General features: G+C 49.3%; 12 protein-coding genes across 12 annotated transcripts; 7 read left to right on the forward strand and 5 right to left on the reverse strand.

Moving 5' to 3' along the window:
• Window positions 1–35: 35 nt before the first annotated feature.
• NOP19 (Nop19p) lies at window positions 36–608 on the forward strand (the record flags this gene model as incomplete). The annotated part of the gene is made up of 1 exon (XM_022610349.1): window positions 36–608. The coding sequence occupies one exon, from the start codon at window positions 36–38 to the stop codon at window positions 606–608; it is 573 nt and encodes a 190-aa protein (XP_022466654.1).
• A 120-nt stretch (window positions 609–728) lies between these two features.
• On the forward strand, window positions 729–2,267 carry KNAG0K00420 (60S ribosomal export protein NMD3; the record flags this gene model as incomplete). Its single annotated transcript, XM_022610350.1, has 1 exon — window positions 729–2,267. The coding sequence occupies one exon, from the start codon at window positions 729–731 to the stop codon at window positions 2,265–2,267; it is 1,539 nt and encodes a 512-aa protein (XP_022466655.1).
• A 168-nt stretch (window positions 2,268–2,435) lies between these two features.
• On the forward strand, window positions 2,436–3,029 carry KNAG0K00430 (uncharacterized protein; the record flags this gene model as incomplete). Its single annotated transcript, XM_022610351.1, has 1 exon — window positions 2,436–3,029. The coding sequence occupies one exon, from the start codon at window positions 2,436–2,438 to the stop codon at window positions 3,027–3,029; it is 594 nt and encodes a 197-aa protein (XP_022466656.1).
• A 129-nt stretch (window positions 3,030–3,158) lies between these two features.
• On the forward strand, window positions 3,159–4,478 carry GCN5 (histone acetyltransferase GCN5; the record flags this gene model as incomplete). Its single annotated transcript, XM_022610353.1, has 1 exon — window positions 3,159–4,478. The coding sequence occupies one exon, from the start codon at window positions 3,159–3,161 to the stop codon at window positions 4,476–4,478; it is 1,320 nt and encodes a 439-aa protein (XP_022466657.1).
• Window positions 4,479–4,544: 66 nt separating this feature from the next.
• PUP2 (proteasome core particle subunit alpha 5) lies at window positions 4,545–5,348 on the reverse strand (the record flags this gene model as incomplete). The annotated part of the gene is made up of 1 exon (XM_022610354.1): window positions 4,545–5,348. One exon carries the CDS (start codon window positions 5,346–5,348, stop codon window positions 4,545–4,547), a length of 804 nt encoding a protein of 267 aa, XP_022466658.1.
• A 909-nt stretch (window positions 5,349–6,257) lies between these two features.
• RIE1 (Rie1p) lies at window positions 6,258–8,378 on the forward strand (the record flags this gene model as incomplete). Its single annotated transcript, XM_022610355.1, has 1 exon — window positions 6,258–8,378. One exon carries the CDS (start codon window positions 6,258–6,260, stop codon window positions 8,376–8,378), a length of 2,121 nt encoding a protein of 706 aa, XP_022466659.1.
• A 155-nt stretch (window positions 8,379–8,533) lies between these two features.
• MGA1 (Mga1p) lies at window positions 8,534–9,778 on the reverse strand (the record flags this gene model as incomplete). Its single annotated transcript, XM_022610356.1, has 1 exon — window positions 8,534–9,778. The coding sequence occupies one exon, from the start codon at window positions 9,776–9,778 to the stop codon at window positions 8,534–8,536; it is 1,245 nt and encodes a 414-aa protein (XP_022466660.1).
• Window positions 9,779–10,983: 1,205 nt separating this feature from the next.
• Window positions 10,984–11,523, reverse strand: KNAG0K00480 (uncharacterized protein; the record flags this gene model as incomplete). The annotated part of the gene is made up of 1 exon (XM_022610357.1): window positions 10,984–11,523. One exon carries the CDS (start codon window positions 11,521–11,523, stop codon window positions 10,984–10,986), a length of 540 nt encoding a protein of 179 aa, XP_022466661.1.
• Window positions 11,524–13,236: 1,713 nt separating this feature from the next.
• Window positions 13,237–13,917, reverse strand: KNAG0K00490 (uncharacterized protein; the record flags this gene model as incomplete). The annotated part of the gene is made up of 1 exon (XM_022610358.1): window positions 13,237–13,917. The coding sequence occupies one exon, from the start codon at window positions 13,915–13,917 to the stop codon at window positions 13,237–13,239; it is 681 nt and encodes a 226-aa protein (XP_022466662.1).
• Window positions 13,918–14,197: 280 nt separating this feature from the next.
• CPD1 (2',3'-cyclic-nucleotide 3'-phosphodiesterase) lies at window positions 14,198–14,851 on the reverse strand (the record flags this gene model as incomplete). The annotated part of the gene is made up of 1 exon (XM_022610359.1): window positions 14,198–14,851. The coding sequence occupies one exon, from the start codon at window positions 14,849–14,851 to the stop codon at window positions 14,198–14,200; it is 654 nt and encodes a 217-aa protein (XP_022466663.1).
• A 685-nt stretch (window positions 14,852–15,536) lies between these two features.
• SDA1 (Sda1p) lies at window positions 15,537–17,813 on the forward strand (the record flags this gene model as incomplete). Its single annotated transcript, XM_022610360.1, has 1 exon — window positions 15,537–17,813. One exon carries the CDS (start codon window positions 15,537–15,539, stop codon window positions 17,811–17,813), a length of 2,277 nt encoding a protein of 758 aa, XP_022466664.1.
• Window positions 17,814–18,297: 484 nt separating this feature from the next.
• Window positions 18,298–19,557, forward strand: LSC2 (succinate--CoA ligase (GDP-forming) subunit beta; the record flags this gene model as incomplete). The annotated part of the gene is made up of 1 exon (XM_022610361.1): window positions 18,298–19,557. One exon carries the CDS (start codon window positions 18,298–18,300, stop codon window positions 19,555–19,557), a length of 1,260 nt encoding a protein of 419 aa, XP_022466665.1.
• Window positions 19,558–20,174: the final 617 nt, after the last annotated feature.

Here is a 20,174-nt window from a genome sequence, read left to right on the forward strand (position 1 = left end):
AAATCTTCTCGCACCATCGACACAGAGCATCAGCGATGAGCAGGGCTAAGGAGTTGCAAGAGAAGCTGGACTTGCAAGCGAAGCTGCAACTGGCGTTCAGCAAGAAGTCCGCGAGCGTGGCCGCATGGTTGGAGGACACACCGCTGCAGGACGCGAGCAAGAGCGCAGCACACCTCCGGGACTCACGGGACCAGTTCTTCCATCTGCCTGTGATGCAGACGGGCAGCGGGTTGAACATGACCCAGCGGGCAGGTGATGGACCCTCAGATCAAACAGATATACACACTGTCGGCGAGTTCATCGACTCGGACAAGAAAGTCAGCTCGCTGGGCAAGAAGAAGCGGAGGCCTGTGCCCACCGCTGGCGGTAGTAGTATCCACCGCGTCAGCAAGGACGACACGGGCGCCATGGTCGCGCTGAAGCGGAAGATGCGCACCGCACAGCGTGCAGCAATCCGCGCAGACCCTCAAAGAACTACTAGAACTACTACATCTGCCCAAGCAGACTCTGAAGACGACGACGACGACCGGCCGCCCGCACAGACACAAGGCAAGAAACATTCCCAACTGCTCTTCCAGAGCAAGAAGCACAAACGCAGCCGAAACTGAACACACGACCCGCCACGCTGACCAACTTTACGTAATCCGTTAAGTCATCTTCATCGAGGTCTGCATTTTTTGTTATATAAGCACAAGTTGCAATAGTGATGGTGTTGGTGATGGTGGTTGATGGTGGTAGGAGGTCCCCAGAGCACCGCAATGACTGACGTGGGGAAGAAAGTGAATACGCTGCTGTGCTGCGAGTGTGGGACTCCCATCGATGGGTCCACTGGGCTCGTCATGTGCCACGACTGCATCCGATTGAAAGTGGACATCACGGAGGGGATCCCGAAGGAGTCCAATCTGTCCTTCTGCAGGGACTGTGAGCGGTTCTTGCAACCACCGGGCCAGTGGGTGCGTGCGAAACTGGAGTCCCGGGAACTGCTGGCGATCTGCATGAAACGGTTGAAGGGGATCAGCAAAGTGCGGTTTGTCGATGCGTCCTTCATCTGGACGGAGCCGCACTCGCGACGGATAAAAGTTAAGGTGACTGTGCAGGGGGAGGCGATGATGAACGTCGTCGTGCAGCAGACGTTCCAAGTCGAGTATTTTGTCAACGCGATGCAGTGCCCTGACTGTGCCAAGTCGTTCACCAAGAATACATGGACTGCGAAGGTGCAAGTCCGGCAGAAGGTCGCTCACAAGCGGACTTTCCTCTACTTGGAGCAACTGATCTTGAAACACAACGCTCACGTCGACACGATCTCCATCGAGGAGGCGAAAGATGGGATCGACTTCTTCTACGGGCAGAAGAACCATGCAGTCAAAATGGTCGACTTCATCAACTCGGTGATGCCCATCAAGTACAAGCGGTCCGAGGAACTTGTCAGCCAGGACTCGCACACGGGGTCATCCTCGTACAAGTTCTCGTACTCGATAGAGTTGGTCCCCATTTGCAAAGATGACCTCGTCGTGTTGCCCAAGCGGGTTGCCAAATCCATGGGGAACATCACACGGTTCGTTCTATGTTCCAAAGTGTCCAACACGGTTCAATTCCTTGATCCGGTCACTTTGCAAACGGGGGAACTCCACGCAGCCACTTTCTGGAGGGAACCTTTCCCATCTCTCGCGGATTCCTCACAACTCGTCGAGTTCATCGTGCTCGACGTGGAACTAACGGGTCGCACGGAGGGCAACCGCGTGCAAGCGGAGATAACTGTCGCGCGTGCCTCGGACCTGGGTCAAAACGACCAGGAGTACTACGTACGGTCGCATCTCGGCGGTATCTGCCACGCGGGGGACTCTGTGATGGGGTACTTCATTGCGAATTCGAATTACAACTCGGACCTCTTCGACGAACTACCTTACGACCAGGTCCCAGACGTGGTCCTGGTCAAGAAGCTGCAGTTGAAGAACAAATCGAAGAAGAACCGTAAGTGGAAGCTTAAGAGGATGGCGAAGGAGCACAACGAGGCAGCTCAGGTCCAAGGTCACGGACACGACCACTCGAACAGAGCGGAGAAGCAGGACATGGAGCGCGCCGAGAGAGACTACGAGCTGTTCCTGGAACAATTGGAGGACGACGACGAGCTGCGCAACAATGTCAACTTCTACCGTGCGGAGGAGCAAGCCGATGCAGAGGAGATGGACGGCTTACTCGACCAGATCGACGATCTGACACTGCAAGAAGCGGACGACGAGGAAGAAGAGGAAGAAGAAGCCGTGTAGAGCGCTTTTTGAGGGCGTCGCCACCACACCCTCCATCATCTGTATCTAATGTTCTGTAAAGTAAGTAAGTTGACTCTTCGTAGCACACAATTTGATGGCTAGCATCACCTTCAACAACAACGGCACTAAGAGCTGTTGCTTCAAGGTGGAACCCCACTGCCATTAGAGATGAATGACGGCGAATTCATCGTTGCGGGCACGCTGGATACGTTGTCCGACCGAACGGACCGTCTGCAAGGACGCGTCGGCGAGGCGACACACCCGCGGAGGACTCTGAAGACGTGTCTAGAGGAGTTGCAACAGATTCTGGATACCGTGTACCGGCAGAGGCTGCATATTGGGGAACCCTTACTTCTGGTGATTCGCCGGTTCATCAAGGAACAGCAACAATTGCGGGAAGATGTCCTGCCCGTCACTTGTGGTCGCGATGGGGACCGCTCGGCAAGGGGCGAGATCCTCGCAGTCTACGATTCTGCAATGGCACTTCTGGACAGGCTGCGCGTGTTACAAGGGCTGTTCGATAGGGTGAACGATGCTGAGCAGCTCCCGAGTGCCGCGTGCACAGCTCCACTGGCGGAGATGCACGCACAGCTACTCGAACAGTCACGCAGCCACGCGGCATTGCTCGTCCGCAGTCTGCTCGTGGTGCAGAAGCACATCCGGCACAACTGCCGTTACAACGAACTGCTCCTGGGACTTGCTCAGACTACTACTACCGCTATTGGTACCACTACCTCTAGTAGTAGTGACGATACGCTGTAAAAATTCGATACAAAACAAGACCGTTGAAGAGCGAGTTACTGTTAGTTGGTGGTCGACAGTGAGTCGTGTACTGTGTGTATCGTGTCGTGTCGTGTCGCAGGTGCGTTTGGTGTGGTAGGGTGAGTGGTTATGACTGTGGCAAAGAGGAGTGCGGATTCTGAGGTTTGGGAGGGTGATGGTGGTGTTGCGGCGAAGAAACCGAAGCTGGATAATGTGGATAGTGTAAGTGGCGCGACGGCGACGGTGACTGGTGATTCCACGGTTGGTGTAGGTGTATGGGACTCTGCGGGTCCCTCGCGGTCGCAGACTGCTGCTCTTTCGTCGACAATTGACGATGAGGGGAAGGGGATCGTGAAGTTTGAGTTTGATGGGATAGAGTACAAGTTCAAAGAGCGGGCGAGTGTGATCGAGGAGAAGGAGGGGAAGATCGAGTTTCGGGTGGTGAATAACGACAACACGAAGGAGAACATGATGGTGCTGACTGGGTTGAAAAACATCTTCCAAAAACAGTTGCCCAAGATGCCCAAGGAGTACATCGCGCGGCTCGTGTACGACCGGTCGCACCTATCCATGGCCGTGGTCCGTAAACCATTGACCGTTGTTGGTGGGATCACGTACCGTCCCTTCGACCAGCGTGAGTTTGCGGAAATTGTGTTCTGCGCAATATCGTCGACTGAACAAGTCCGGGGTTACGGTGCTCATTTGATGAACCACTTGAAGGACTACGTCAAGAACACGTCGCCAATCAAGCACTTCCTCACGTATGCGGACAACTACGCGATCGGATATTTCAAGAAGCAAGGATTCACGAAGGAGGTCACGCTGGACAAGACCGTATGGATGGGGTACATAAAGGATTACGAGGGCGGCACGCTGATGCAATGTACGATGCTGCCCAGGATACGATACTTGGACGCTGGGAAGATACTGCTGTTGCAAGAAGCTGCGCTGCGGAAGAAGATCCGCACGATATCACAGTCGCATGTGGTTCGCGCGGGGCTCCCCCAGTTCAAGGACCTTGATAACATAAAACCGATTGACCCGATGAGCATACCGGGTCTCAGGGAGGCAGGGTGGACCCCCGAGATGGACGAGCTTGCGCAGAGGCCGAAGAGGGGGCCTCACCATGCGATCATGCAGAACTTGCTCATAGAATTGCAAAACCATGCGGCTGCGTGGCCATTCTTGCAACCCGTGAACAAAGAGGAGGTTCCGGATTACTACGAGTTTATCAAGGAGCCGATGGACCTGAGCACGATGGAGGTGAAATTGGAGAACGACAAGTACGAGAAGATGGAGGAGTTTATCCGGGACGTGCATCTCGTTTGTAACAACTGTCGACTGTACAACGGGGAGAACACTTCGTATTTCAAGTACGCGAACCGACTTGAGAAGTTCTTCAACAACAAGTTGAAAGAGATTCCGGAGTACGCGCATCTTGTAGATTGATCTTGTGCGTGTTTGTGTGTGTTGTGTTTATACGTAGTACATAGAATTGGCATGTAGTTTTCAAAACTAGGACATTTCGACATCCTCACCCTGCTGTTGGTCTTGCTCCTGCTGCGTCTTCTCCTCTTCCTCCTTCTCCTTGAGCAGTTTGATAATCTCACCTGTCTTCTTATTGTCGTATATCTCGAACCCGCCGTCCTTTGTAATGCAGCAGAGTTGGACGTTGTTCTGGTCCAATTTCTCCTCCATGACTTGTTTCAATATTTTGAGGGTGAGGACTTCTGCGTCCCTCATGTTGAGTGACGAGTGCCACTCGTTCTGCAGTTCCGACTGGGCCCCCTCTGAACCGGACCCAATAGCCTTTGCATTGTACCTGTAGAAAGTGCCCGAGGGTTCCGCATGGTACAATTGGTACCCATCGTCCGCGTCGTATCCAGCGATGAGCAACGCGACACCAAAGGGTCTAGACATGAGTCTCTCCTCCCCCGCGGCACCCTCCCCGAACCTGAGCGCCAGATCACACACGGACTGTGTCAGAGACTCCACTTTAATGTTTTCATCGTAGTACAAATCGTGAGTGATCGCCGAGGTTCTTGCATGTTCGATCATAGACCTTGCATCAGCAGTAAGCCCACTCATGGCACACCCAATGTGCCTGTCTATCTCGACGATCTTTTCGATGGAGTCAGACTCCAACAGTGGGGAGGTGGCCCTCTTCTCCACACCGAGCACTACACCCTCGCTTGTTGTGATCCCTATCGCTGTGGACCCCAATTTGATAGCCTCGAGGGAGTACTCGACTTGGAACAGTCTCCCCTCTGGGGAGAAAGTGCTGACCCCTCTATCGTACTCGCTTCTCGTCAAGAACATTTGCCGTGAGGGAATAAACTGGAGTAAACCAAGGCTCACTTGTTCACTCAGAAGCAAGCTGCTCATATTCAAGATCTGTTCTTCCTGTTCTGTATTGTATCTTAATTTTGCCACTTTTTGCGTTTACCCGAATGTAAAATATGAAAAATTTAAAAAAAAATAAAAAAATTAAAAGTCACGTGAGCATCACGTGATTCAGGTGTCTGGGTTTACCATTAGCATATCCGGGTAACTTCTGAGCGTGGGCTGCGTGGGTCGCGTGGGGGTGGTACCTGTCACGTGGGCGGCACTCAGCAAGCCCTAACCACACTCTCTCGGCTCGGTTTCCCCTTTCGGACACCCTAAGCGTAAAAAGCCGGTGTTACCCGGAACACAGAATAAAAAACACCGCAAAACTGCATCGGGTGCTTGGGTTCCTTGCGGTAAATCTGTACCAGACACTAGCGTATACTACACCTACGATACACTCTAGTGGACTGCTGCCTGTCTCAACAAGATGATTGCCGTTGTTCACCCGCTGGTCACCCACTGTCGCTTGTAAGTTGCGCTATTTTCCACCGCCAAAAGTCATGTGGCCCACTACAGCCGAAGTGTCCCTCCTGTACGTGTCTTGATTATGCAATCGCAATATGTATTCCCCTTTTGGGCCTCCGAGGCCGTAGTGGCCGGCCGGTCGTATGGCTTGCTTAAGCGGCGGGTGGTGGGGGGGGTTCGTATTGCTAGGATCTGCTACTTGCCAAGAGTATATATGCCCGAGGGTGTGTGTGTGTTCTAGAAGGTGCACTACTTTGAGGGAACGCTCAGGAACATACACTTTCTGCCAAGTCTGTGTTCCTGTCTGTCTTGTGTGTGCGTTGGATCTCGGGTTTGCCCTTTTTTATTGCCTAATCGAGTGTGTGTGAAGCGGTTATGACGCAGCAGGAACAGGAGTCGGTGACTTCTACTGGTGGTGGTGGTGGTGGTGTGGGGTTGCAGTTGGAACAGCTCGCTAATACACACTTGCTGACCGTTAGGGTGCGCTGGGCAAAGGAGCTGGGTGTCGGGGAACAAGCCGTGGTGAACGAGCTTTCCAAAGTGGTGCACAGTTTCAAGGGTAATCTTGTCAACCCGGTGTACGTTGAGAGGTACCAGTATTTAGTCGACAGTGAGAGAATTGATTTGATCCAGAGTTGCGATTTGTCCTTTGAAAATGCTACGGTGGAACACGCACAGTGGGCTAGTGATAGTAAGGGCAACAAGGACTACAGTATTGTGATCCAATCCCAATTCAAGAAAAGATCCGCCATGGAACGGTGTATCGACAAAACCGTGTCGATTCTCAAGGATCACAGTGGCAGTGATGACCGCAAGGTTATCGAGGCGTGGTCTATCAGTTATAATAACCACTCGCTGACGCACCCGGGGAACATATTCATCGGGAACGTCTCCAAATCTACCACGCTCGCGGAACTGACAGAAATCTGCGAGGGATTTGGTCCCATAATGTCCATAAAACTCATCGATAACAAGTCCGGTGCTCCAGGGAGGAACAAGATCCATGAAACAGCGACAAACTTCGGGTTCGTTTCATTCCAATTGGGGTCTCAGGCTGCTAAATGCATCAATGAGTTGAACGGGAAACGGATAAATGGGTCAGATTTACTAGTCAACTACCACGTGGAGAGAAAGGAGAGGGAAAAACTGTACTGGGACCAGTTTAAAAACCCGGGCAAAGAGACCCCCACCACGATGGATAATAACTCTGATTGTGGGGCGGATACGGAAAGTAATGGACAGATGATCCAGTTCCCAGACGAAAACGCGGACGATTTCAAGTGCGTGTTTGTCGGGAATCTGCCCAGGTCCACCACAGTCATCACCGTGGACACAACAGCAGAGCCGACTGTAGTTACCGTGGAAAGTGTCATTGCTATGATCAGGGAACGGATGGAATCACAGCTGCCCAACTTGGAGATATCCTCCTCGTACTTCCCCACAGAGCACACGGATATTGGGAGCAATACCTCGAGTGGCAATGGCAGGACACAGCTGAAGGGGTACGGTTTCATCAAGCTACCAACCCACGACGACGCGGTGTGTGTCATAGAGACGCTTAACGGCTCAGAATGGCACGACCACAAATTGACAGTCAACAGGGCCATCCAGAACAGAGTCCACAACTTACGACGCAGGGCCACTGCGTTCAACAAACCACGAATGTACAAATCACCAAGCATAAGTAACTCAAGGAGATCAAGCTTCTTGGATGTCCCGCAGCAACCGTTTGTCGGGATGGTACCTTTCTTCCGCAGCGGGAGTACTCCTCGCGTGTTTGCCGCCCAAGGGGCGCCACAGGCATTGCTACCCCTGGCAAACAACCCGCATCAGTTCATTGCTCCAAGCAATCCCTACTTCCCCAGTAACTTGCCCATGCCCACGAGCAATCAACAGGAATCTAACTTGTACATCAAACACATCCCCTTGTCATGGAGGGACCCAGAGTTGTACCAGTTCTACAAGCGGTTCGGCAAGATCATAAGTGCCAAAATCATTACCATTGGGGGGAGCAATCGTCGGAACTCGGGAAGCCCGGGGATCCACCAGGAGGACTCGAACGAGACAAATGGTGTATCTAACGTGGGTTCATCCAAGGGTTACGGGTTTGTGTGTTTTGAGAACCCGTTAGATGCATCGAGGGCGATTTTAGCGACGAACGGGGCGCTCGTGGACCCGAACCATGTCCTTGAAGTGTCCTTTGCCAACAAGAAGAACGGTCACGAGAGTGGGGATAGACATATGATAGACGTGAACGACACGAGGTACAATCAAAAATTCTTGAACGCGCTCGTCCATGAGCAAAATCAGGTAATGTTGATGTCCTCGTTACAAAACTCACAGGGTCTATCTCCACCTCTTCCACCGGTCATACGGCAAGCCCCAGGGTTTGCCTACCAACAAGCGACAACGAGTCCCATCCCAGCATTCGTACCGGTATCCTCCTATGCTCCGATCCCAATGCAATACCCTAATCACACTGACGGTATAAATTGAGGCAAAAGACGGGATTGGGGGAGGGGGAGACAAAGGAGATTATCAAATTAGTGGAAACGTCTTGGAACTGTCTATATAATGAATATCAAGGATGTAATGGATAAAAATAATGACCAAATGTACTCGAGGCGGACCGGTGATGTTTGATTTTTGTTTCAGTATCGTCCCAAGTGTGGGGGCACCTCTTCGTTCAGCAGAAGCCCGGAGTCAGCTATTATATTTTGTTTCAAAGTCTCCAGTGAACTCAAGAGACTTCGCATTCTAACTTGCCTTGCGTCTGGTGGTGTATCTTCTTCCCCATTTGGGAAATTTATGAGATTTAGTTCCTCGAGTATCTCTGTAATCAGTATCACAGCCTGTGCTAAGTTATTCATATTCAGTTCCGCACCGTTGCGAGTTCTGTTTACTGTCGGGTTGTTCGGAATATAAGTCTGGTCCCTCCACACCGGGGGGTTCGGTATCAAAGAATTATTGTTTTGGTACATTGGAGCATAATTCATGACCGGGTGCGATACCCCCGCTGCCGTGTAAAAAGTTTGGTTCGACGCTAGATGCGAGTGGATAATTCCTTGCTGGTCAGCGGACACTCTTCTTGTATCTTCGCTGCTGTTACTGGCCTGTTGCCCCCCGCCATTCCTGATGAACATATTGTTACTATTGGAGTAAGAAAATGAATTTGAAGGCTGTAGAATATCAACGTCTGTGTGGGGTCCCTCTGGTAGGGGAAATTTTGTAGTTGCGGGTCCCGGGTAGGACCCAGACCTGGGTGAGATCCTTTGTATTGGTGCTGGGCCAGAGCTCCCCCCCACTGAATTCGTTGCGGGTTTTGACAAGGGAGTTCTTGCACTTAATGGCATTTGGCTGGTGCTATCTATGAAGCTAATGCACACTGGGGACAATACGTTTTTCCTCTTGCCGTTCTTGCCCAGCGCGCTGTTTTTCCTATGGGTTTTACTCAGCGTCCCATATTTGGCGTCTTTATAGAAATTGCCCGACGGGTGAGAGAAGTACCAGATTGTGCTTGCTTTGTCTGTTCGCCGCTGGTCCGTTTCCTGGGCCATGCTCTCTAGGGAACTATTTTCATTATTGTTGCCCGTAAACTCGGGACCTGTAGAGTTAGTACTGGTATTATTTATACTGTCGCTACTAGGCAATGGACTGATAGTATTTTTGACGTCGAGTACTGGTATTTTATGGAACCCATACATATGCAGCTGTCTAACAAAGCTGCTGACATTTCCGTGTTTAAAATACCTCTTGAGCACGAGGTTGGCAAAGTCGGCGTCGTATGGTTTCAAACAGAACGCGCCGTCGTACTTGTCTGACCAGGCAATCAAATTACTAATCCCTGGCTCTTGTAGAATCGAGTGTAATTTGTGAACGAATGTTTTGATTTGCATCACAAGCTGTACCCATAAGTACTTGCGACGGATTAATCAGAACGAGAGAGAGACCGTAAATGTGGAGAGTTTGGAAGTTTTATGAAGGAACGTCAGATACGCACTGGACCCAAAAAAAAATGGTGATATTAAAAATAGTGGAAAATATTAAGAACTAAAAGAAGTGATCGTGGAATAAACAGAAGGAATGGTGGGCCGTTTGAGTTAATTTTAAGTATAAATGACGTTATCTTTGTTCACTTTGCGATTAGTTTGTATATAAACAATCACAGGTATGGTTAAAATTGGTGAATTTACGTGTGTGCATATATATATATATATATATGTTCTTGTAGATTTTTACTTCTGCCACCAACCCCCCCCAAAAAAAAGTTGCGGAAGAGGAAAAAAATGATACAGAAGGATTGAGATGGGAGGGGAAAAAAACGGAAGGAAAAAAAATTGTGCACGAACTCTCCTTTTGATACTTACGACTCACAATCCTGTAATTTTGAACAAAGGATTAGCCAAACCCAAAAAGAAACAAATCAAGTTGGAGAGAAATGAGGCGATTGTTTCCACGGAAAGAACCTGCAGGTGTTATAAGATATAGATTGAACAAACTTTTCCTAGTACGCACTCCAAAACCAGGACAAATGCTGCATTGTTAGTCCTGAAATAAACAGAGAAAATAAATCAAATAAAGTTAAAGAAGCCCCGGCAGTATTTGCAATACTCTACACGTTTTCTGTTCTTTTTTGAGTTGAGTTGTTCCCCCTTTTCAACTGTGGCACTCTGCTGCAGAAGGAGACAGTTCCACTGGGTTACGACACCAGATTGTTCCTGCGCTGCACGGTAGGCCTACATGAGGCAAAGTCATCATCCCAAAATATGGGCTGTCAAAAAAAAATCTGTTTTTATAGAAGACATGACAGCGGACCACCAACAATATGCGTGTGTGAGTAACGATGAGATGAGATTGAAGAAGAAAAAAAATTACACTATGGAGGATGCGACATGTCGAGCCCGTGTACAATGTATGCGATCTTTGCTGGTAAAGGTACGGCATTCGCACAGTCAAGGGAAGGCGGATAATATTGTGCAAAGAAGGCCCCGGGGAAGCACGTCTATCATCATGTTTTGTTTACCGTCTGCTCCGGTAGTTTCTGTGGCACAGTGTTTCGAACAAAAGGAAAAACAAAGACACAGACAAAAAATTCCGCAACCTATTGCTCACAGAGACTCGCAATCCTAAATCGACCAAAGACGGGAACGGGTAAGTATGCGCGCAGGGGAAAGCGGAGAATTCCAACGGGAAATAAGCTATACAATGGCCGGAAAAAGAAAACGGCCCGCCACAGAAAAGTGCGCACGGCCAGCTGCAGGACAATAGCCTGCAGGAAAAAGCGACATCCCTTCACCCGTATTCCCTCTGGGCGGGGATCCAAAGAAGGGAAGGGACGTGGGGTGCAGTAAATTCGCGAAGGAAGTGGTGCAGCACGGGTATAGTAGGCACTCACAAAAAAAGAAGCATTGGAACGGGTGTACAGCGGTTTCTGGAGGGGGCCCGCCATCCATATCGCATCCTGTCGCCGTCCCTCCGCCCTCCGTCTCCCGTCTCCCGTCTCTCGCCGCTTCTCCTCCGCCGTTCCTGTGTAGGAGGAAATGTATGGGTGGCTTACGCAATCTGCACAGCACACGGAGCTTCCTATTTTGGGGTTCCTTCTAAGTCCACCCATCCCCATTTTTGTCTTGTATTTCCCCATACGGACGCATATCGGGAGCCGTTGTCGTTACCGCCGGTCAACGCAGACCGGGTCGGGACTCTCAAGAGTGTAGAGACAGCCCGAGAGGGATTGCATCCGGACATCCAAGCGTACGAGTTATCTGCACTGGAAGGTATATACAAAAAACACGTGTTTTACCCTGTCATTGCTACAGTATCACATTATACTCATTCTAACCATCAACATATCCAGGTGCGACAGGGAAAGGATATGTGTTTTGAGTCTCAGTCCAAAAAAAATAAATAATAATAATAATAATAATAACAAAATCATTCCATTGTTCTGGTGTTCTTGGCTCGGCCAATTCTTGAAAAAAGCTGTTCCGAACATAATTTGTTTGCGATATAGTTGTTGGTGGTTTTTCTACGTAGTCAGAAAAGTGGGTACGTGAAAGACTGCCCCAAACAATGTGGAATAGAACACAACTGAGACTGCGGCAGCAGCGACGACAAACAACCAACAATGATAAGAAAGGCAACTTAAACTAGGTCATGCCATCCTTTTGATGATGTCAACCCAACTTTCGGCAGTCCTACGGCATTCCCTTCCGTAGAGTTGCCTGCTCACAACAAACGCATGCACGCAGAGGGACACGAAGGAAGAGAGGAAAAAATCAAATCATAAAACCCGGTAGCTACATGCATTAATTCGTCGTATACCTGGGAAGTGTAAAGGAATAAGGAAAAAAATGAAAAAAAATTCCTCGTTGGAAAGAGAAAACACTGGACAAAAAGTGCTTGAGAAACAACGCAAAGCAAATACTGCGACAAGTCTCTGGGACAACTTAGCCATTTTGTTTTTTTCCTTTTTTCTTGGAAGGAGGGGGGGGGCGTCGGAAGGAAGTATCAACATCCTCACTTTTCTTTCTTGTTCCTTTTTCCTTGTCACCGGAGCGGAGTGGTGGAATTTCTCTGTACAATATAGGTAGTTCTTCCCTCCCTGTCATTGAATGGTTGGGCAAACTCATCTTGAACAAACATTTGCCAATAGAGAGACACACTCTCGATCTTCACAAAGACAGCCTGTCAGTAGTCTGTGGAAGGCTTGCTTTTTTGAATCGCAGTCATAAGTTGTTTGGCTGGCGTATCAGTATAACTTGTAGCCTCTACTCTTGATGGTGTCAACGTGATATACCTTCGTCGAGTAACATAGCAGACCGTCCAGTATTCACCTCTGTGATTGGTTGCTGAGGGGGGCGTGACGACGTGGTGGTTAGCTTTGCAGTACTCAAGTTCTCTGGTTGTTTGGGTGAAAGTTCGGCTTAGCGATCGCAGGAACCAAGCAATTATTTCTACTTGTGAGGACGAAACCCATAGCAATGGGCCATGAGAGCTCGTGTCTTGGAGTGACGAAGGATCGTGTTATCGTAGAGGGGGTGCCTTTACCGCCACTTCTCTACCTGTCCCTCGCTCTTGTTCAAGTTTTTGGAAGTCCTAAACACATTTCTTTCAACCAGTATAAAGACACACAGTTCGGTAGTTACTAGCTTGATTCAAGTTATCTCGATGAATGGGGGTGATCCCAGTTCCCGTCTTGCCCCTGGTGCCTTTCGTTGGAAAAAGCAAGCATTCGGTGGTGGAAGTAAATAGCTGTCCACTTGACTTTTTATCTTCGATGTTGCTCACCATAAAAAAACGAGAAAATGATGGTTAAACCATAGTGGCAACGGGATCCGGAACACACACCACTCTATCAGAACAGCGAGACATTGTCACCCATGATAAAGCTCATTCGATCAGGACACTGCGTCTCAACCAACTCATACCCGCTAGGCGACAGTACTTTTTGCTCGACGTTGTTAAGCAAGAAAAAACAAACGTGGTGTGCTGCGCGAAGCACAGGCATGTTCAAGTGTACCTGGTTGTCCGGACCGACGACAAGCGTATCTGAAGCATCACGATCAACGAATACAGTACCCGTCAGTACCACCAGGTCAAATTTATCTTTTGGTAATAACGACTGAAATTCGGAGACTATTTTGTCCGTATCTACGCCCTCCTTGTCTCCAGCGGTGACCAAAGATTCATTGATGGTAACAACGGTGGGCCCCAGATTGAGGTGTCCACCCTTGTGGATCAACCGGTTTAGAATCTGCGCCTTGAACATCCCGTAATGACTGTCCGGTGAATCGAACGGGACCAGCTTTTCCCTCACGAAATAGATCTTCCATTTGGACCATTGAACCTGTGAGGACAGCTGAGGATCATCAACCAGACCCTGTACCAAGGTGGAGCACAGGTCGTTGTCGTCAGCGATGTCAAGGGCCACGTTGAACTCACCAGTGGTTTCCAGCGCTTCGTTCTGTTTATCGACTATCAAGGAACATAGTTCGTGAGACAGTTCCGATTCTGGGTATCTACCTGTTGCGGACATTGTAATCCTTCTCCAGAGATAGAGAGAAACACATGTAAGCACGCACACACGCACAGAGAAAGAGAAAGAGAAAGAGAAATTATTAGTTGGCGGGGGGGGAGGGGAAGTGGAACAGATCAACTTATATAGGTGTCACCGGTAAACGCCTGTACCCCTCTTCATGAATAAGGGCCCTGGGGAATAGAGATGAGCGATGCATATAGGTTAGGCGACGCCAGTGGATCAAAAAAAAGGGATGCGATGCTCCGCAGGGCAAGGGTATCTATCTCTTTGAGGGGAGCTAAATGGTAGTCTGTCCTAGGACTTCCCACTCGTCTACTGGACCCTCACATCTCACGATCTTAAAGGATCCCGGGACGTTCCAAGCGATATTAGTCGGCGATGTGTCAAAATTCCATTTCACCTGGATATCGTCCAAATTCGTGTTGGCAGTGGCGGGGTCCTCTTCCAGATTGACGTCCAGTATATCCTCTATTCTTTGCAGCACAATTCGCAGAAACGCTTTACTTATTGGGGTTACGTCGGAGTAAAGCAGGGACAGGTGCGGGTCAAAAGCGGTCGTCGGGTTCGGATTGGGCACATAGAGCTCATTGATGATCTGATGGATACTCATAAGGATCTTGTTTTTCCTGCACTCTAGTGCCACTTTCTTGAAGTACCTTTTCCCGACGTAGCAGCTTTTAAAGGAGACCAGCGGGTCCTGCCCTGGTTTCAATTTCAACTGCGACTTGACCGAGTGTATAGCGGCAACGCACGACGTGAGTACCTGATTGGCATTGTCCTCCGTGCGGCACTCCAGTCGTGTATTCAAAGTTATATGTGGTTCAAACGCGGGCGAACCAGGGAACAGCGACTGCAAAGACGCAATCAACTGGCTCAGAATCTCGTATTCCAGCGAACCCTGTAGCGGGCAGTACCACAGTGCAACGGTCATAGATGTGCCAGGCGTCAAAGGGGCACAGTATTGTCAGAAAGTAGAGTACAGTGCTCAGCACAGATTAAGTACACTCCGAGAATAAGGGCCTTCGCAATCGTTTACAACCTGCAATCCCTGAAAGAGAGTGTGTTTCAAAGAGAGAGAGATGCACAATACAATATAAATATATTTTTTCGTTGGTCGCTGTTTCAATTATTCTAAACCCAATGTAAGAGCAGAGAGTGTGCGTGTTTATGTATGTGTGTACAAATAGTTCCTTCGCGCGCCCAATGCCGACAACACTAGCAGAATCTTGAGGCCCAACCCCGGTAACATTTCAACAGCATTGCTTTCAACAAACGACTGCCCATCGTGGTATTGCGTCTTTAGGTGTGGAGTGTGGGTGTGTGACATGCATTGCGGAGCTAAGAACTAGAGAATCACGTGCTTTTTTAAACATCACGTGCTTTTTATTTTGTGTCACGTGACCTTAAAATAATGGCACGTGATTTTCACGTGCTCGTTTTTTTTTCCTTTTTTCGGGATACTGAAAATTTTTCCCTTTTCTGTTCTGCTTCAAGAAACAAAGTGAAAAATTTTCGATCTACACAGCAAGCTCATCTCATCGCTACTCATCGCTACTCATCGCTCTTTGTTCGTGGTGGATAGAGGCTTCTGTTGCAACACAAGTGATTGAGCAAAAATGGGGAGAAGAGGGAGAGCCGGTGTACTACCGAACAATATTATCCTGCTGCAGAACCTAGTCAAGAGGGACCCGGAATCGTACCGTGAGGAGTTTTTGCAGCAGTACTCGCACTATGAGTCCCTGCGGGACATTTTCATGGTGAATGGGGCCGGTGTCGCCAGTGCCGGGTCCGGGATGGACGAGGTGAATATCTCTGGGAACGACGACTCCAATGGGTCGACTTTGCATCTGATTGAACTGATTGGGTTCGTCTCGCAAGTTTGCTCTTGCTTCCCCAAGGAGACAGTCAATTTCACGCACGAGTTGAAGCAATTGCTGTTGGAACACCACAAAGTGCTGCCCTTTGAGCTGAAGGAGAAGATCCTGATGTGCCTCACCATGCTGAGGAACAAGAACGTGCTGACGCCAGAGGAGTTGATACAGACACTGTTCCCGCTGTTGATCGCGTACTCCGCACAGGGGAACTCGCTTGGGATAAACACGCACGCGAAGGCGTTGCGGAGACTGATATACAACAACTTGGTTTCGCTGTTGAAGAGTTGTAACAGTGGGTCCAAGAACCAAAAACTGAATAAGAGCACGCAGGCCATCTGTTTCAACCTGTTGGATAAACCTGACTCCCAAGGTATCTGGGCCGCCAAGTTGACTAGAGAACTGTGGAGACGTGGGATCTGGGATGATTCCAGAACAGTGGAGATCATGACCCAGGCGGCTATTCACGAGGATGTCAAGATCGCGTTGTCCGGTATCATGTTCTTCCTCGATGCGGACAAGGAACGTGAGGAGAATTTCGAGGACAATTCAGACAGTGACGAAGAAGTGGACGTGGGGAAGTTGAGACACAAGTTGCAGATTAACAAGAAGACTGGGAAGCGTGGTAAGAAGCTCACGACGGCGATCAAAACGATAAAGAAGAAGAATAAGAACAAGGGCGACGGGAACGGTATCATGCTGAACTTCAGCGCGATTCATTTGTTGCGTGATCCCCAGGGGTTTGCAGAGGTCCTATTCAAGGAGCATTTGTCCGGTAAAAGAACGAACAAGTTCGACATGGAACAAAAGATCCATATAATGCAACTGATCTCCCGTTTGATTGGGTCGCATAAACTGATAGTGCTTGGACTGTACACGCACTTCCTAAAGTATCTGACGCCAAAGCAGAGAGACGTCACGAGGATCATGGCAGCCTGCGCCCAGGCGTGTCACGAGTTGGTGCCCCCCGAGACCATCATGGTGATGGTCCGGAAGATCGCCGACGAGTTTGTCTCCGATGGTGTGGCATCCGAGGTTGCCGCTGCTGGTCTGAACACCATCAGGGAGATTTGTACTCGTGCACCATTGGCGATCGAGGAGACGCTGCTGCAAGATTTGGTCGAGTACAAGGGTTCCAAGGCGAAAGGTGTTACAATGGCCGCCAAGGGTCTTATTTCTCTGTACAGGGAGATCGCACCTGAGATGTTGAAGAGGAAAGATAGGGGTAAGACGGCCGCCATGGCATTGCAGAGCTCGAAGAGAGCCGATGGCACGCAGAAGAGCACAAGGCCGCAATTCGGTGTTGAGAGTAACGTCACCAACATCGAGGGTCTCGAGCTTCTGGCCGAGTGGAAGCGTACACAGGAGGCCGAGGGTGCCGATGCGAACGACGATGACGACGCGAACTGGGAAGTTGACGACGAGAAGGAGCAGTCCTCTGACATTGAGGGCGAATGGGTTAACATCGAGAGTGATAAAGAGTACGACGTCGATATGGACAGCAGTGACGACGACAGTGCAGAGAAGAAGGACAAGGCTGAGGACTCGGATCTTGACTTGAGCGACGACGAAGGTGCAGAGAAGCCCCCAACGGATAAACCTATCACCAGAGAGGAAGCGTTCAAGCAGTTAGCGGCGACGAGGATCCTGACACCTGCTGATTTTGCGAAACTGCAAGAGTTGAAGACGGAGGACGGTGTTGCCAAATTAATGGGCATAAAGCCCTCAGGTGAGGATATCGTCGACGCAAGAACACTGATCGGACCGATCAAGTACAAGCAGACGCGTGAGGAGAGGCTGCAGCAGGTGCAAGAGGGCCGTGAAGGCCGTGAGAAGTTCGGCTCGAGACGTGGTAAGCGTGAGAACGCACACTCATCGACCAACAGGGAGAAGCAGAGGAAGAAGAACTTCGTCATGATGATCCACAAGAAGTCCGTCCAGGGGAAGCAGAAGATGTCTCTGCGGGACAAGCAGAAAGTGTTGAAGGCGCATATCACCAAGCAGAAGAAGAAGGGCCATTAGTAACCGTATTTAACAAGAACGATAAAAAACGAAAGGGTGTTTGCACACACGGTAGAGCATTGTATAGTATAAACCAGTTGCCAGTGGGCAGTTCCCCATGGCATACCGCTCAGGTCTCGGATCAGGTCCCGGTCATCGGCCATTGGCGTGAAATATTTACCCGATTTGGGCACCACCTTCTTAAACGGGAAATACGTTCCCAAAACGGCAAAAACACCCAAAAAATAGCCAAGAAACCGATTTTGCGTCAAAAAAAGGACTTCTCGAGGATCGCAGCCGTTGAAGATAACACACCTGTTGTTTGGAGGAGGAGGGGAGGGGACGTTGGGGTAAAGTGTTTGTATCTGTGAGGTCCCGGGAAGTATTAAAGGAATCTCTAAGCGCTTAGTTTTATCCAGTTTATACTTGGTTGTGGTGTCCTGTGTCAGAAGTAGACGGGGGTTTGTAAGTGTTATTGGACTGAAAAGGGGAGCGCAGATAAAAGATGTTGAGACTCAACTTGGGGAAACAATTGTTGGCGCGTACTGGGAGGAGATACTTGTCCATCCATGAGTACAGATCCGCTCAATTGCTGTCGAAGTACGGGGTGCAGGTCCCCAAGGGAGAAGTCGCGTTTACGCCGAAGGAGGCCGGGGCTATCGCACTGAATATCCCCACGAGGGAGATTGTGTTGAAGGCTCAGGCGTTGACTGGTGGAAGAGGCAAAGGCCATTTTGACAACGGGTTTCAAGGTGGGGTGAAGATCATCAATAATGATGTGACTGATGTTGAGTCCGTCGCGGAGAAAATGCTCGGTCATAAGCTTATCACAAAGCAGAGCGGGCCCAAGGGGAAATTTGTTTCTGGTGTGTACGTCGTCGAGAAAATGGACAGCACGAAGGAGGCGTACCTTTCGATTTTGCTGGATAGAGCGAAGAAGATGCCTCTGATCATTGCCTCCAGCGAGGGCGGTGTGAACATCGAGGAGATTGCGGAAACCAACCCGGAAGCTATCAAGAAGTTCTGGGTCGGTGCTTCAGAGACGGAGCTAAGCCCGGAACTGGCCAAGCAAGTTGCAAGCAGCTTAGGGTTTGATCAGCAAGTAGAGGCAAGTGCCGCAGACACAATCGCCAAGTTGTACAAAATATTTAGGGAGCGTGACGCGACCCAGATCGAAATCAACCCGCTAAGCGAAGTGACCACGAGTAACGGCGAACATAAAGCTATCTGCATGGATGCTAAATTTGGCTTTGATGATAATGCATTCTTTAGGCAGAAGGAGGTTTTCTCCTGGAGAGATTTGACGCAAGAGGATTCCAATGAGGTGGAGGCCAAAAAATACGAGTTGAACTTCGTCAAGTTGAACGGTAACATTGGCTGCCTTGTGAATGGTGCTGGGCTTGCAATGGCGACAATGGATGTCATCAAGTTGAACGGCGGGGACCCAGCCAATTTCTTGGACTGCGGTGGTGGTGCCACCCCTGAGACCATTAAGAAGGGGTTTGAGTTGATCCTGTCCAACGATAAAGTAGACGCCATTTTTGTCAATATCTTTGGTGGTATTGTCAGATGTGATCACGTTGCTCTCGGACTTGTAGCGGCAGCCAAGGAACTAAATATCAAGATTCCTATCGTGGCAAGATTACAAGGTACCAACTTGGACGAGGGACGCGAGATAATCGAAAAGTCTAGGGTTAAGATATACTCGTTCGATGAGCTAGATCCTGCGGCAAAGAATGCTGTTGAACTGGCCAACGGTGCCTAATACAACGTTCTCATGCACTTTCCATTTTTCTAATTTAGCCAGCTTTGTTTGCCCCATTTGTAGCTATTCTTACAAATTTTATTTAAATTAACCATCAGTTCTTCTTCTCCAAATTGTTTGAAGACGCAAAAAATGTAAATTATATGCTAGAAGCTAAGAATGATGCTGCACTACGCATGTTTGATGTGTGGCAGGGTCTTCCAGCAGACGGTCACTGCCGAGCGCCGGAAGCTTCTCCCCCGTATACGCGTTATATAGGAGAGTTACATAAACTGTCGATGAATTGTTTTCACCTTTTATGTGACGATAAGCAATGTAACATTGTACGAAGCTGGATTTCCAATATCCAACAGTATAAATTAGCGGTCCGACAAAGTACGATACACTAGGAACCCAATATTTTGCAATAGCAGAGACTTTGTTCCCTTCTCTTTGTGTCACTAATTTAAAGATAATTGTCAAACTGTAATCCCAGTCATGGCATCAAGCTAATTGTAAGAGCTAAAGTCGCTTATGATCAATTAAAGTGTGTAAGGACTCTGATATTGTGTATTTACGCAGTATACGTAAAATATGTAGTTATATCAGTTGTGCTTGCTTGGCTCAGCTTCGTTCGT

This window comes from Huiozyma naganishii, chromosome 11 (assembly GCF_000348985.1).
Source record: "Huiozyma naganishii CBS 8797 chromosome 11, complete genome".
In the NCBI taxonomy this organism is placed as follows: Eukaryota; Fungi; Ascomycota; class Saccharomycetes; order Saccharomycetales; family Saccharomycetaceae; genus Huiozyma; species Huiozyma naganishii.